Source organism: Rissa tridactyla, chromosome 1 (genome assembly GCF_028500815.1).
Source record: "Rissa tridactyla isolate bRisTri1 chromosome 1, bRisTri1.patW.cur.20221130, whole genome shotgun sequence".
Lineage (NCBI taxonomy): Eukaryota > Metazoa > Chordata > Aves > Charadriiformes > Laridae > Rissa > Rissa tridactyla.
This window is the reverse complement of record NC_071466.1, coordinates 178803531-178818522: the sequence shown is the minus strand read 5'-3', so window position 1 is coordinate 178818522 and position 14992 is coordinate 178803531. Positions and strand designations below refer to the sequence as shown.

Sequence of the window (14992 nt, the reverse complement as noted above, 5' to 3'; positions counted from 1 at the left end):
CTTATACCTGCTTCTCTTTCTCTTTGAACAAGCGCGACGTGCTCCTACTCAGAAGCCCAGTCAACATTTTAAAATCCTTTTTGATGAAGATTTTGATATTAATTTGGTGAATGAGAAATTTCTTTAGGGACAGCCTGAGCGTCTGAAAGATTTCACAGCAGCTCATCTGATGCTGACAGATTAGATGGGACTACAACTCGGATGAGGTTCAAGTTCTTGAAGGCAGGTGTCCAAGAACTCCAGACACCCCATGCCAGGCCACTCCCATGGTGTTGGCAGGAAAAGTATTGGAGATCTGTTCCATTCTGCTCTTCTGAGGAGCCATCTAGTGTACCACAGAATATTCAAAATGGTATATTTAAGATGCTGTATTTAAGCAACTAAATCCTAGTGCCTGATGAATACAGGTACAAACTTAGTATAGGTTTCATGGCATCAAAAGAAGAGTCAAGGAAACTCGGAGACTCTGCAACTTCCCTAAAGATTCAAAAAGTTGTTCATGCTGGTTTGGATAATACTTTATAGTATAGTGGGATTTTAGAAGAACTTCAGCTGAGAAAATAGGTTTGAGCTGGAATTGGTTTTGGAAGTTTATATTGTAGGAACATACTTTTTGAAAGCAATTTCCAAAAAGCTGAAGGGTTTAAAAATTACGAATCCTCTGCTTATGGTATGATTATTCCAGGAAGTGGACTTTTACACAGAAAGTGGATGGCAGACCCATTACTATTATGCAACCCAGCGCAGTTAGTTATGCTCCCAATAGCAAACAATTTTTCAGGTTCCTCCAGGGATTTATACAGAGTTTAGGCATAAATCTGTCAAAATCTGTATTGCTACAAACACATATGCAGAAGTTGTGTCCTGCCTTAGCAAGTACGTTCGTCTGACAGCCTAGCTAACATCTGTGATTTTCGAAGTGGACAAGGTTAAGCGGTGTAGACAAATGGACAAGAGATAGAAAACTATGCCACATGCCAATTTTTTTGTGCGTTTTAATTTTAAATAGCTTAACTTCACCTAAAATTTGAATTTTACTTATCTGACTGGCTTGGAATGCATCACTGTGATCTGAGCTCCTAACAATCAGCAAGGCCTCATCAAAAGCCTGTTACTGTCCTTTTTATAAGGAGAAAATAACAGAGAGTCTGTCTCTTTGCCCAACACTGATTTTATGTTATCTACATTCAATTTTGATCCCCAAACACAAGTCAGAGCCACCAAAAGGATTGTCGCAGTTGCATTTTTCTGAAAGGCACATCCAGTTGAGTTTCTATCAATCGCCAAAAGATTCAGCGCAGTGGAATTAAATAGTTCATGCAAGCTCTACATATGTGATGCATATTGAAAATAACTTTGTAATTATAGATTAAAACCTTTTAAGGGGGACTTTGAGAGGGTGGAATTAGTCTAACACTTTGCCTCTTAATGTTCAGTGAAACAGTGACATGATAGAATGCAAAATTAGGCTTCTGATTTAAGCTTGCCACACTAGTACATTTTTAAAATGCAAGCTTTATTGCAGAATTATAGTTCAAGTATACTCTGTCCCAAGGCATCATTTTTCTACAATTATAATTTATTATTTAATTTTATTTAAAATTAAAATACTAAGGTGATAATAAGGTGGTATCTCAATGGCATTTTCCATTGAATTTATTATAAAAGGTGTTGACGTTTGAGATAGTAATATGAAATAGCTGAGGGTGATTAAATTATACTATAATGCTGTTTCCTTTAACTTTAAAACACAGCATGTCAAAGAGTTATAATGACAACAAAATATTGTTATCCCTTTATATTTTTACACTATGCTTGTATTCGCATTGTCCAGAAGATATTGATAATGTATAGTCTTCAAAATCACTCATATCCCATTTACAAAGGTCACTTAGAGAAATTGAGGTGCTTAACAAGTCTTTCATAAGAAATCAAAAACAAAATTCTGAAAACGGTAATTGAAAATACTCTGCTTGAATTCCTGTTACGTGAGCGTGCGCTACCTTGGCTCCTAAATCATTTTCATCATGTGTGCACATGTGTGTCTGTGTGTGAAAATATAATCCAACATCTGCCTGTAAGAATCCCTTCATTCTCAAGTGCTGAATCATTTGCCAGCATTTGGGAATTTGACAATATTTGGGAAGCCATTTGCATTTGTCCAAAGTTAATTGACTATGCGGCCTCTCCAATTGAGTTCGCATGGGCACAAAGCCTGTACAAATGTGAGACATTGGAGGTTCACATCCCCAGAAGTAAAGGAGCAGGTGGAGAGCCCGTGACTCCAGGATGATATTTCCAGGGAGCTCAGGCATGTAAGGTCCTGGTTCTGCAATGCTGTTGTCTTTCCTGTGAAGGAAATAGAAAACAGGTTTCTGTCAACCTCTTCTGAGAGGTGGCTTTTCTAGAATTTTTGCCACCAGAGCCCATTTAGAAATTGCTGTTAGTGTCTGACTTTTTACCAAGTATACATAATGGGCAGTAATCAGCACGGGAATTCATGAAGGTATCATTTTCAGTGGAAGGAATTCTGCTACTGCTTGTTTGCACCGTGGCTACGGTACAGGCTGCAAGAAAAATAAAATCCCTGCAGCTGTTTTTATGAGGTCACTTCTGTAAAGTGGATTGGTAACCTTGTCAAAAGACCCCATCAAGAGGAGCTTCCAATTTTCCAAGCAGTCAATTATGAGACTAAGCTGAGACTGTAATAATAAAGGGCTTTGTTAGAAAGCCTAAACGTGCTTAAAGGACCATGAAATCCATCCTTCCCATAGGAGGCGTTTGCCTCTGGATGTCTGTATATGTCAGTGTGACTGAAGTTTTGGAAAAAGAGATGTACTTGCTGAAATATCCGTGATTAACTCAGTTATTAGTGGTAAGGGAGTAGGATTTTTGATACCTATAACTGTGTTTCCCCTCACACAAGCTCAAGGTACCAAGCAACACAGTGTACACCTTCCCTAAAACAGAATTTTCTCAAAGAAAACACTGTTGTCTTCCCTCTCCCTCTTTCTCTCGCTTTCCATGGGGCTGTCACTCCCCCTTTCTCTTTCTTTCTCCCTTTTGAAAGGACTGTGGCTTACGGTACCTGAGCATTTAAGGGTAATTAGTTTAGGATTAATAGAAGCAGAACAGAAAGGTGTGACTGTACTGGTTCATTTCACTTTGAATTTCGAATCCCTCCTCTAAAGCAGCTTGTAAAAGCAAGGTATGATCTGAATTGTTCCCCCAGATAAACTTAATTGCAGCGATCTATTGGTATTACTTACACTTGTCTGACAGGAGAGCTGGATTCCCTATCTTGAAAACAGTCAGGTTCAGATTAGCTAGATATTGCTTTGGATGTATGTGCAGATAAAGATAAGGACAACTATTTGTCAAGTGCCTTTTGCTATGCTGAATGACATCTAACTGGAACAAAAGACTTGCTCTTGGTTTCCAGTTGAGTTATATTCTTCATGCTAGAGACTTTGAAAAAAACCAAACCCACAAGCTATTCCAACGTGAAATGCAAAACTTGAGGAGTAGTCTGGTTAATCTTACAAGTGATGTAGATTCTTCATTTGGGGGATTGAAAAAAACTTCTGGAAAAGCAAGTGGAACAGTAGGATTTGAATGGCCAGTTTCAAAGCAACTACCTGCAGAAGGTCATTGCTGATTGCTGCTGAATATCCTACCCTTTAAATAGGCCTTGACCAAGCTTTCAAATTTTCATTCCAGGTTGGTTCTTTGAAGATGCTACATCATGGCCCAGGGGATTATTTTAGCAGTATTATTCTCTATCAGTATTATTTATTTTAATTATCAGGTTCTGGAACAGGAAAATTTGATTCAGTTCACTTATCGAGAGGCTATTTGTAATGTAGATGAGGTGGATGAATAAAAAATGCAGAGAAAGCCGCAGCACTTCAAAAGGTCTGGTTTAATGGTACAGCTAGAAGATTTCCTCAGAATATTTCTCCATAGTTGCTGCTCTGCTTTTTCTTTAGCACCTGTATTTTGAGCTGCTTGGTGTTATTACATGGCAAGCTGTTTCATTAAGCATGAGGTGGTGTGGTTTGGTCCTCTCCTCTTCTGGAGCTCTCAGCTGCGGCTGCAGTTAAGCCCATTCTGCTTAGTAGCATCCAACTAAAAGTTAACTACAAATAGGTTGGCCTAGAAGGAGGTCTCAGTCCAGGTTTTTAGCATGAAGCACTGGAATACCAGTATCCAATTCCAGTGCTATTTTGTTGGATCCCCAGACTCAGTCCCATGTCTTCTCCCTTGCTTACAGAAGACGGCTTTCTAATTTTCAGCTGGCCTGGCACTTGCACTAACCCTCTGTGCATCTTCTTTTTGCCCTTGCAGGTATGGAGAAGCATTATTTATGAATTCGAAACTTATCAGTGGGGTCACGGAATTCCTCAATACCGAAGATGAACTAAGAGAGGTAATTTTTAAATTACTTTTGGCACGTCAGGCTGTGTTTGTTGTAAGAAGGGAGCAGGGCAGGAGCACTAAGGTGTAGGTATTCCGGGAGCTCTGGCTGCTCAGCTGGAGTCGCAGGAGGATGAGGAGCAAATTGCAAAGGCAGCCGAGTGCATAGAGGTGGTGGTGTCAGGAGGTGGGCAGTGCAGGCACTTCCCTGTGCTTGGCTGGAGATGTAGGTTTGCTTCTTTTCTCTTGCCTATTGGTTGAGAAACTAAAGATGAAATCTTTCTATCCACATTACTTTACGGTGCAGAGTGCAGCCCTAGAAAACCCCAGTGTTGAAAGTAAAAGCTGCCAGATGTCCCTGCTTCCTGCAGGGGAGGTTGGACTAGATGATCTTTAAAGGTCCCTCCCAACCCAACACATTGTATGATTCTATGATTCTCTGTTTTTCTTTTGCCTACCCTATTTCCATGTTAGAGAAGCCGTTAACCCCATACTCTGGCCAAATGACACCACAATAATTTGTTCTAAATGCTAAGTACTTCTTATTTAGATTGCAAAGATTTCTCATTTTAACGTAACATCTGCCCTGAATGAGGTAGTTGTGCGGCTGTGTTATGCTCTGCTTAGCAGCTGCTCAGCATTACCCCAAATGGATCGAATGATTCTTATGCAGCATAATCATCATTAATTGAACTCTGATTGTGCTATGATATTTTGTGGCCAACCATTTGTCTGCACTCAAGTCTAGTGGCCTCAGGAACTTATGGAAGCGCCGCAGCTGGTTTCCTCAAAGCTACCAGGGTGGGAAGGACAGTGTTGGCCAGATGGAATATCTGCCCAGCACAAGGAAGCCTTCTGTACTCTCAGTTTCCACCTGCGTGATAGTATTGGCAGGCTGCCTGTTTATACTTCACCTAAAACACACTGGCCTTGTAAACATTTTGGTATAAAAAGTACAGAGATCAGGTGAAGTCTGATTTGATAGTTTCCAGGTCCCTCCCATGCTTTTAACTGTGGTGGGAACGAGACGGTTGCAGGATCAGCCTTTTCAGTTTTGAGCCCATGCACAAAGAGATGTTGTTGGAAGTTAGATTTAAATAAACAAGGTGAATTTGGCGGCAGTGGGAAACAAAAATTAACTAGTTATGAATAAGTGTTGCTAAAACCACCTGATTTTATACAAGTCAACAAAACCAGCAACCTACTGAGCAGATCAGCCTTGCAATTCTTCCTTAAAAAGAACAGTAATTCAAAGCACACACACGTGTCAGCTACAATAATCCGGGTGATAGTGCTATAATTTGCGTATACACAAGAACAGAGCAGGGGCCTTTTCAGGCTGCTGGAAAAAGATCAAAGTTTTCTTATAAGGGAAGGAATCTATTTCAAGCATTCAAAGATCATCAAATGAGTGCCCACCTGCTATTTTGCCATTCTCTTCACACTGTAACCATCCCTTCCTTTTCTAAACAACCAGCCTGTATTATATCATCAAAAGGGTTCTGCAAATCAAAATGAAATAGATTTGTTGTGAAGCTTGATAAAACCAAAGGGCATCAGGGCCGCCTTCTGCTGGTATTTGCACCTAAACCCAAATTAGAAGCATTTCCAGTGCTCCCAGTTTGGTTTCTTAGGGAGCAATGAAAGTTTAGAGCAACCCAGGTGTCTATGCAGTGCAGCAGCTGGGCTGCAGGAGAGGAGGAGGTAATGATATTAATGTGGTCCGGCACTGACATGTCAATATCTTCCAGTGCAATTTGAAGCAATTGCATCACATCGAATTGACGTTCTGCTGTCTTATTACATTTCCTAATAAATCTTTCTACACGATACTACATTTACTTCAACAGTGATTGCGGAGGTTTGTCCTAAATGCCTGACTTGTTTGTGTGCCCTGGAAATGCTTACTTTCTTTCTTTAGTTTCTGCAAATTTAACCTGTTCACTTGTATTTACAGCTAAAGAACTTTATAAAGAGTTACGAAGAGGGAGCTGCTGCCTCTTTCTCTCGCGCTGTGGAAACAGTGGAAGCCAATGTGCGGTGGCAAAGGCTCTATAAGGAAGAACTGTTCCAGTGGCTAAGAAAATCCTTGACACACTAATATGTCTTTCCAGCCGACTATTTAACATGAAGCTCTGCAAGAGGAAGAGGAGACATTTTAGGAGTGTTCAACATTAAAACCATGGAGAAAAGATCAGATTGCAGGGAGAAGGTTTTTTTTTTTCCTTTTTTTTTAATTGTGGGATTTTTTTTTTACACTGGGCTCTTGTGAAGTTATCAAGAAGCTTTTCAGGAGAGATCATGAATGCTTGTGAAATCCAGTCCTCAATGTACACAGCCAAACATGATATTAAGTGGTGCATGTAAATGTTGAAGAAAAACAAACAAAAAAATCCTTCAAAGACTATTTTGTGCATGCTTGTACTGTCCCTGCCTGTATTCTAGCATGCTTATGTATAACAGCCACATTTTGTATGTGAGTTCCAGTTACATCAAAGATGGGCATTATACAAAGCACAAAGACTATCTACGACAATCAGTGTTGCAATGAACGAAAGGAAAGGAAGGAAAAGGAAATGCAGAAGGCTTCCAACTTGGGGCAGTACGAGATGTAAAGTCAGTTTTCCCACTAGCTGCCAATTAGTCTACCACTCAGATTGTCTCTTCATGATTACAAAGTCATTTCTTGAGTTGCCAGTTGTTGTATCTGCAGTCTCCATATTTCTGTATTTCAATAAGCGGCATAGTGAGCGAGGAGAGAGAAGAAGACAGGGCAGGGTGGAGAGAGACAACGAGAATGACAGAAAAGGACATCATCCACGCATTATAATTATATACATTTATTCACTGCTGATCAGTGGAACAGTGTAGTTTGTTAGCTGTGAATGTATGCAGTGTCTGAGGGGAGCTTTGCATTGATTGCACAATGAAGCACCTCTTCTCGGCAATTTTGCAAGGCAGTGGTATTCACGATGGGTCACCCAACCTGTGCAGCAGTAAGTTATGCAGCTGATAGTGCACAAGTATTATAAATAAACATAGGATTCAAACGGAAATTAGCAGACAGGGAGAATACTTTGCATGCAAAGACATAAAATTAACCAAGAGGGCGTTTTATTATGATAGTCAGATCAAATTCTCGATGTGTGCAATACTGTTGCAAATACAGGATGCACAATTTATGACAACTTAGAAAAGTGAAATATGGACAAAGAGGGGCGTGTGTGTATGTTTATTTGTACTGGCTAATACCGAGAAAATGGTTTTCTTTCTGTTTCTTATATTTCACATAGACTGTTCTAGATAAGTGATGCTTTTCTTAATCATATGTTTGCTTCTTTTTTCTCAACTTTAATCCGAAAGATCAGTGATACAGTGGAACTGGTACTTGTACAATAACCATCCGGATAAAACTGATGGCGGCCAAATACTCTCCCATGATTGCACCATGGATAAAAAAAACACCCGAAACTACAGAGAGTTTTCAGGAGACAGATTGCAGCAGCTTCAGAGGGGGAATGTAGCTGTATGACAGTGTTTCTTTATCCCATCCCAGCCTGTCACAACCATCCCACCACATCATGGCCCTGTACATTGGAAACATGTGGCCAGACGAATAGAGAACAGCCATTTTATCGTGTTGTTTCCTTCACAGGGTGTGGAAGTTACCAACGTGCTTTACAGTTGCCGTTGCTTATCCCCAGTGATTTGTGAATTCAAACGTTAGTGCAAAAAGAACAAAACCAGATACTATCAGAGTTGCGTGGAGATGGTATTGTTTTCTGGGCTCTCGTTCCCATGGTACCCTGCTCCTCAAGAACTGGTAGACACATCCCATAACTAAGCTGTCATAGCCATCTTGAGCCTGTCATTTTGTGTCTTTTACTGTGCAGAGGGGGGCGTTTGAGAATTGGGTGCATGAAATCCTTGCGTGGGCATTTGCTCCACTGTTTGGTGCTGTGTAGCACCGCATGTTACCTTGACCACATATAACCAGGAGAAGAGGGAATCCTATGCTCTAGTACTGTTAACTCTTTGCCTTATAGTAAGCCCCAAACCTTTGTGCGATATTGCAATGGTAGTGAACTTAATGCCCAGAGACGTTATCATGTCCAAGCTGAGTGAAATCCTCCTCCTCCTATGTATTTTACCTACCTCACAGGGGTGTTGTGAGGCTTGACTAATGTTAACAAAGCGTTTGAATATCCTCTGATGAAAGGCAGTTAAAAGTGCAAAGTATTATTTTATGTGGTTGACCAAACTCAACCTCAATGCCAGTATGTAGCATCACATTTTTAATTTCTGATGAACAAAATCACATGCGGATTTGTTATAATAAAAAAGCAAGCCAAATATTCTTTGATATAACCTCTACCCTGTAATGAAGCCCAAAATAGCGATACCCAAAGAGTGTGCAGAAAACCAAGCCCTCAAATGTGAATTGCTTTGAGGATTTCAGAGAAAAGAAGTGTGCGTAATGGTCTGTCCCTTCGCAGTTTTATTCAAGATTATCTTTGATGACTTTTCTTTGTCAGCACCACAGATTACGCCACATACCTCCAGGATGCGCATAGAAGTTTCTGGTCTTTCCACTGATAAAGGGCAGGCTAACAATGTGTTCCAAAGTCAAAAGTTTATTTCAGCCTGCGTGTTCTGCACAGTGCACAGAAATTTCCACTGTTGCTCATTTGAATTGAAGTTCTTGCACATTTAGCTGGTGTTGGATGTAAATTGATATTTTAGTGGCCTTGAGCAACTGGTCTACCACAGATACCAAGCCCTAGATGTATCTATTATACATACCTATTGATGTATTGCTAATAAGTGTTGTATTCTGGTAATGTTCATATTACTTCTATAGCTAAGGTTGAGCTGGCCTTTCCATTATAATTCCCTGTTCTTTTATTTTTTATATTTTGTATTTTGCTGTTTCACACTGAATCAGGATTAAATTTACATGAATTAAATCAAAAAACCCTATAGCTGTTTTCCACAATATTCAACCCCTCTGCATTTAATTATGTCTTTTGAAACTTTTTCTAATAAGAACCTCCACACAGCTGTGTGTTAAAGAATAGTTGATACCTCATGGAAAACTCTAATACAGTCTGCTTAGAAAAATCTATTTATCTTATTGATTTTCTTTCTCCTTTACCAGTCCTTTTCTTGCTTTGTCCTTATCTAAAGATTGGCCCCATTTTTATAATTTGGATTGTGATTAGGAAGCCAAATACCCCGAACTTTTCAGCGTTTTCAAATCCAGGATTTAATTTTGTCCTTTCTAGTGAGAGGAGATGCTGCAAAATGTGGATCAAGTGTGGACGTGGACCTCACCCAAGCCCTGGGCATCATTTTATGGAGATTTGATGGGGCCTGCATCTCTAATCAGCCTTTGTATGACTCAGGATCCTTGGCAGTTATTAATTGTTATGGCTTACTAAATCATATAGAAAGACATATGAATAGACACGATTTTATGCCAGCATGACAATATACCTATTGTAAAAATACCTATTGTATTTTTATAACGTTATCCACTACAAAAATCTCAGTCTATTACTTTGTAGCTGGTAGAATCATTCATGTGTCCACTGCTAATGGCTGTTAAAATGATAGTAGGTACATGATTTTGACTAGGGCAGAACAATGTGAAAACATTCTTCTGAAATGAAATGTCACTTCTGCTGTAACTAGGAGTACTTGGACATTGATTTTGATGAAAAAAAATTCATATGTCCTTAAGTACATCCAAATTTCTGACCTCTGATGGTCTTTTCAGTCAATATAGCAAGAATTCTGATATTATGTTGGAAACTGGTGAATTTTGTGTAGCTTTTGGGCTGTTGTGGATATGTCACTGAGCTTTAGAGTGTCAAAGAAAATATCTCCACTGATGCAGAAGGGTGCTTTCACAGCAAAGATCCTGAACCATACAATTAAATCCTTAGTAGTAAAGAATAAAAAAAAAAAAGAAAATTATATATTTCTATGTTCATGTGCAAAATCTTCTGTAGAGATAATTTTCCCATAAAATGTCAGTAAGTCTGATTATTTAGATAGAATAAAGTGAAGATAATATTTGCCTTGAAGATGAGGGTGCCTTTGTTTAGGTACCTGCACAATAAGATTTTGGTAGCCGATACTGAAGTCAATGAAAATATGCTTTGAATCAAATGTGCAACTGTCTCTCTGAGCAAAAATGTTGCGGCTTTGAAAACGGTTCATGTATTCAGTTGACTTACCACCACTTTTGTTGTGAGTACTCACCATATCAGGCTCCCTGTCCTAAAGCAGAGTTTATAGCCACAGTGTTAGCATGAGCGTGAAGGAGTAAAAGGACCATCTTGCTTCCGAGAAGCCTGAATAGAGGCTGTTTGCCCAGCGTTGGATGGAGCGGTCCCAAAGCTGCTGGCTCCATCATCCACCACTGCCGCCAGCCCACCTGGGTCAGGAAGGCAGCTGGGAAACCATTGAAGTGCAGAAAGGCTCCATCCAAGTTTCTCTCAGGTGGACAGGAAGGACAGAAGGTCCCTTTGCTGATTATGGGTGATCTTCAGAGGTTAGTGACATTGCCTTGTGCTAGCAGGAAACAAAGGTCCGGCTAGTGAGCCTGCACTGCACAGAAAAACCTAAATCCTGAGCTGTGATCACTCCAACTGGAAAATGTTGACAAAAATACTTGTAAAGATCTAGACTAATGTCCATTCTTCAGAACTAATTTCAAGCAGTCAAATATTTTGAATTTTCAAGTATGCATAAGAACACAGACAGTCTTTTCCTTTCTGATAGTTTTGTTAATGTTGAAAATGTGCCATGAGTTTCTTGGGACTTTTTTCTAATAAATGGTTTGGAAGGATGTAACTTCAAATTATTTGTGGTAATAATAGTAGTTACTGTACTAATGCCATCAAAAAACGTGGATGCGTGTACAAACCTGTATGGCACTAGTGACCGTGCAGTTCCCTTTTTGTATAGAAAACTGTAAAAAGTGGGCCACTTTTTGTTTCTCATGTGACTGTGGAACCTTCTGCCTGTCTTAAAACCAATACTGAAACCCAGTGAAACCACTCTGACTTGAGCAAGTAGTCCATGCTGACATGAGCAATTTAGTTTTCTGTGAGAAGGAAGGGGAAAAGGGAGTGCTATGTGTAAGGGTTTTTCACCAAAGTAAGGCCACATGCCCTAGTTGGAGAAGAATTTTAAAATCAAGTATATTTTGAAAAATCTGGATGAACTTAGCTCCATCTTGTGTCTTTATGCTGGCAGTGGAGGGTAGCTTGACCTCAGAACACCCCCACGTGATGATGCCATTGAGGTTGGGCTTTATAGAACAGATACGGAGCCAGTTTCATTGAGATGTGTTCAAGGAGAATCAACCCCAAGCGCTGCGGGTCAGACCCAATGTCCTTTCTCAAAAAAAAACGCATTTATATTTGGCTGCTTTGTAACTAGTGAATTAAGCGCAACTTTGCCAAGTGGCATTTCTGAATGCTTTGCTTATTTTGCGTGCACTGTTTCCTAAGGATATTAAAGCGATGTCGGTAGAGAACACAGTGGTGAGCAGCCCTGTGAGAGCAGAGGGGACTGACTATGCTGCAGCCGGTAGTCATGAGCCAGGAGGCTTTAGCCAGAGCGCCCCAATGTTTCCTGGACAGCAGTGCTTGGATTTGCCCGATAAGGTATGCCTCGGTGCAATGGACGAGGCTGAGAGCCAAGATGCAGTCTCAGTTCTCTGCGACACGTTTCGGTCCACTTAATATGTTCATTTCTGTAATTTCAAAACAACCTGTAGCCAAACTGACGACACGCATGTGACCGCAGATCCAACGCTGGCGCGCGGAGAGGTAGATCCGTTGAAGTGACTGATGTGAATTGCAGCTGAGGATCTAACCCATTGCTTTCAAAACAGCCCCCGGAGGTGATGGCTGGGCCAGTGTACGGGATGTTTCGCGTATTTGTATCTGTGTTTCAGTAGCACATATGGGATGACAAATGTCTTTTGGTTTCCTTTTGCTTTTTGTTAGAATAATACTTTGCAATCAGTTCAAATGTGATAAAGCTTTATAATATGTTCGGAGAACTGCAGAATACTGTGCTGTGAAGAGTGTGGCTACTACCCTCTCTTTCCAGCACACAGTAGATTTCAGCAGAGATGGACTTCCCTGGACTTAGACACTCTGTGAAAAAAAAAAATATTCTGACAGTTTCTAATGGAAACATCATTGTAATTACTGTATAACTACCCTGTACAAAGACAGCTTTATTATATGTGTAAATGTAATTTTGCTATGTTGTTTTTATGTTTGAGGGACAATAGGCTTTGGTGTGGGTGAGACGTATAGCCTTATAAAAACAGAGATTGTAGCTCCCTGTCTCATGTTTTACTGAAAGGTGTTCAGTTGCTCTATTTTTGCAGAAGATAAACATAAACCACTTCCCTGAAAACTAATGATCTATTCCACTACACACACGTCATATGACATAAATGGATCATACTATTGAAAATAAAGGCTTGATAATAAATGGCATTATTTTCCCAAGAGGTAAGATTTTTTGACACCTTAAGAAGAGAGTCCTGCAGCTATTAATGCTGGCTATAATGGATGAGTCCCTCTATTAAGTCTGTCTCAGCCTTAGATTAATTCTGAATACTGTGATTAGAAGAACGTATTTTTCCATCACTTCTCAAATCGGTACTCTTTGGAATTCAGTTCTTTGTCAAATAAGAGGTGGAGCTGGCTCAGTTTAGGTACAATTCACCAATGGTTTCACACAAACGAGCCTTTGCAAGATCAGAATGCCATCTTCATTTAAAGGAAATGCAGATCATTGCATAATGTCATGGTTGTCTCTCTACGTTCCATTATATGCATGCGTGTATAGCTTCTAATTCTGGACCATTTTGCTTTGACAAAGCTTTCATGGGTTCTTTGTATTTACAGACATTAGTCAGAAGTTTCAGCTGGGCAAAGCAGTGGAACGTAGGCAGGGTGTGAGGCTGTCGAGGTTGACCACGACTCAGCCACCTACGTAGGTGTGTAGGCAGCCCCCCTGATTTCTGCGGGGTTAATCAAGTCCTTCAAATTCTGTAGCAAATCATGCGTCTGGCTGAAACAGTCTTTCTGGAGAGTGATTTAGGTTGCAACCTGTTTCTGCACAGGTTTTAGGTGCAGGATATAGTGTCGTGTTTTTGCTGAATTTAAGATCACAAGTTACTTTATACAGAGCCAATTTCTCTCTTTTCTTTTTTATAGAAAAACACATATTTTGCATATAGAGGGGAGATACTAACTGATTCTCAGTATACCTATAAACGCCAAATTTAACAAGGTTTTTCATTTATTGTTTGAAGCATCCTGGGATTTGAGAGTAAAAGCAGAATTATTCTTACAATGTTAATTAATGAATATTAAACTAATCAGCAATTTAAACCATTAGCCAGATGAAATATATAAATTTCTGTTACAGTTTACCAGAAAAATGTTTTTCTATGATATGCCTTTAAAAATGACTCCATAAATACAAGACCGCTATGTGTTCAACATAAAATTTTTATTCCACTCTACCTAAGGACTGCCTAAATGGAATTTTTTTTTTTAAATGAGAAACTTTATCTTCTGTATTTTAAGCAGAACAAATTTGAATTTTGTCTCTGATAATAAAATTTTGTATAGTAATGTGTAATTCATCACTGTCTTAATTTTCTGACGTGGAGGCATGGCTAAGATAAATAATACCCAGCCTTTTGATTACGTTCCTATTTCAGTTGAGATAACAGTTTAATAATGCTGAATAGATACACTGAGGTTTTACAATGAAAAACATGCAAGAAAAAGTGTTTTTTGACGTGAGGAATTTGTCAAAACATATTAAAATCCTGGGACTAATAGAAAGCAGAGGTCCTCAGAAAATACAAAATTTGGGCTTGGAAGTATTCCTGAGCGCTCCAAGACCAACAGGACTGAGACTGGAATAGAGAGCAAAGTCTGTCTTGTGCTTTTCTAATTATGTAGATTTTGAATAAGCAGAAAAGATCTTTTCATTGGTAAAAGTGATTTCAACTGGAATGCAGTTCGAATGACTTTTTAATAGAGTCCTTGAATTCAGGCTATTATTTTCCCTTTTTGAAGAACAGTTTTCAGTAACAATGAGATGTGAAATATGTGCAATTATTTACCCATTGGGTACAATCATGTTCCCACCGAAGTCAATTGGAGCTTTGACATTGACATCACTGGGAGTAAAAGACAACCCTGTATTTTTCAAAATATACCTTTCAATGCCAGAATGGCTTTTCTCTTTAACAATAAAGATGTTTTCTTCTCTACTGCACATCTTAGTCTACTGAAAAGCTGAAGGGAATTTTTAAGGTCCTGATTTTGCAAAGCACAACAGGCAGCATTGATGCTTTGGGCACAGGTAAGCAGAGCTGGGGCCTAAATGGGTCTGTTTATGTACCCTGCTATTAAACACTTCCCTGTGTGATACTGGGGCTAGAATTTTGGCCATCCCATGCCCGTGTGTCAGCAGAGTATGGAGACATACCCCCTCACACGTGTTTTTCCTGGTTTTAGGG

General features: G+C 39.6%; 1 protein-coding gene across 2 annotated transcripts in view; it reads left to right on the top strand.

Moving 5' to 3' along the window:
- The window catches only part of TRHDE (thyrotropin releasing hormone degrading enzyme), a 232588-nt gene extending 218495 nt beyond the window's left edge, over positions 1-14093 (top strand). For both annotated transcript variants that reach the window (XM_054188180.1, XM_054188179.1), the window contains 2 exons: positions 4348-4429; positions 6374-14093. In XM_054188180.1, the coding sequence (XP_054044155.1) occupies positions 4348-4429; positions 6374-6517 (226 nt within the window). In that variant the 3' untranslated portion in view covers positions 6518-14093. The remainder of the gene's footprint in view (positions 1-4347; positions 4430-6373) is intronic.
- The last annotated feature ends 899 nt before the right edge of the window (positions 14094-14992 follow it).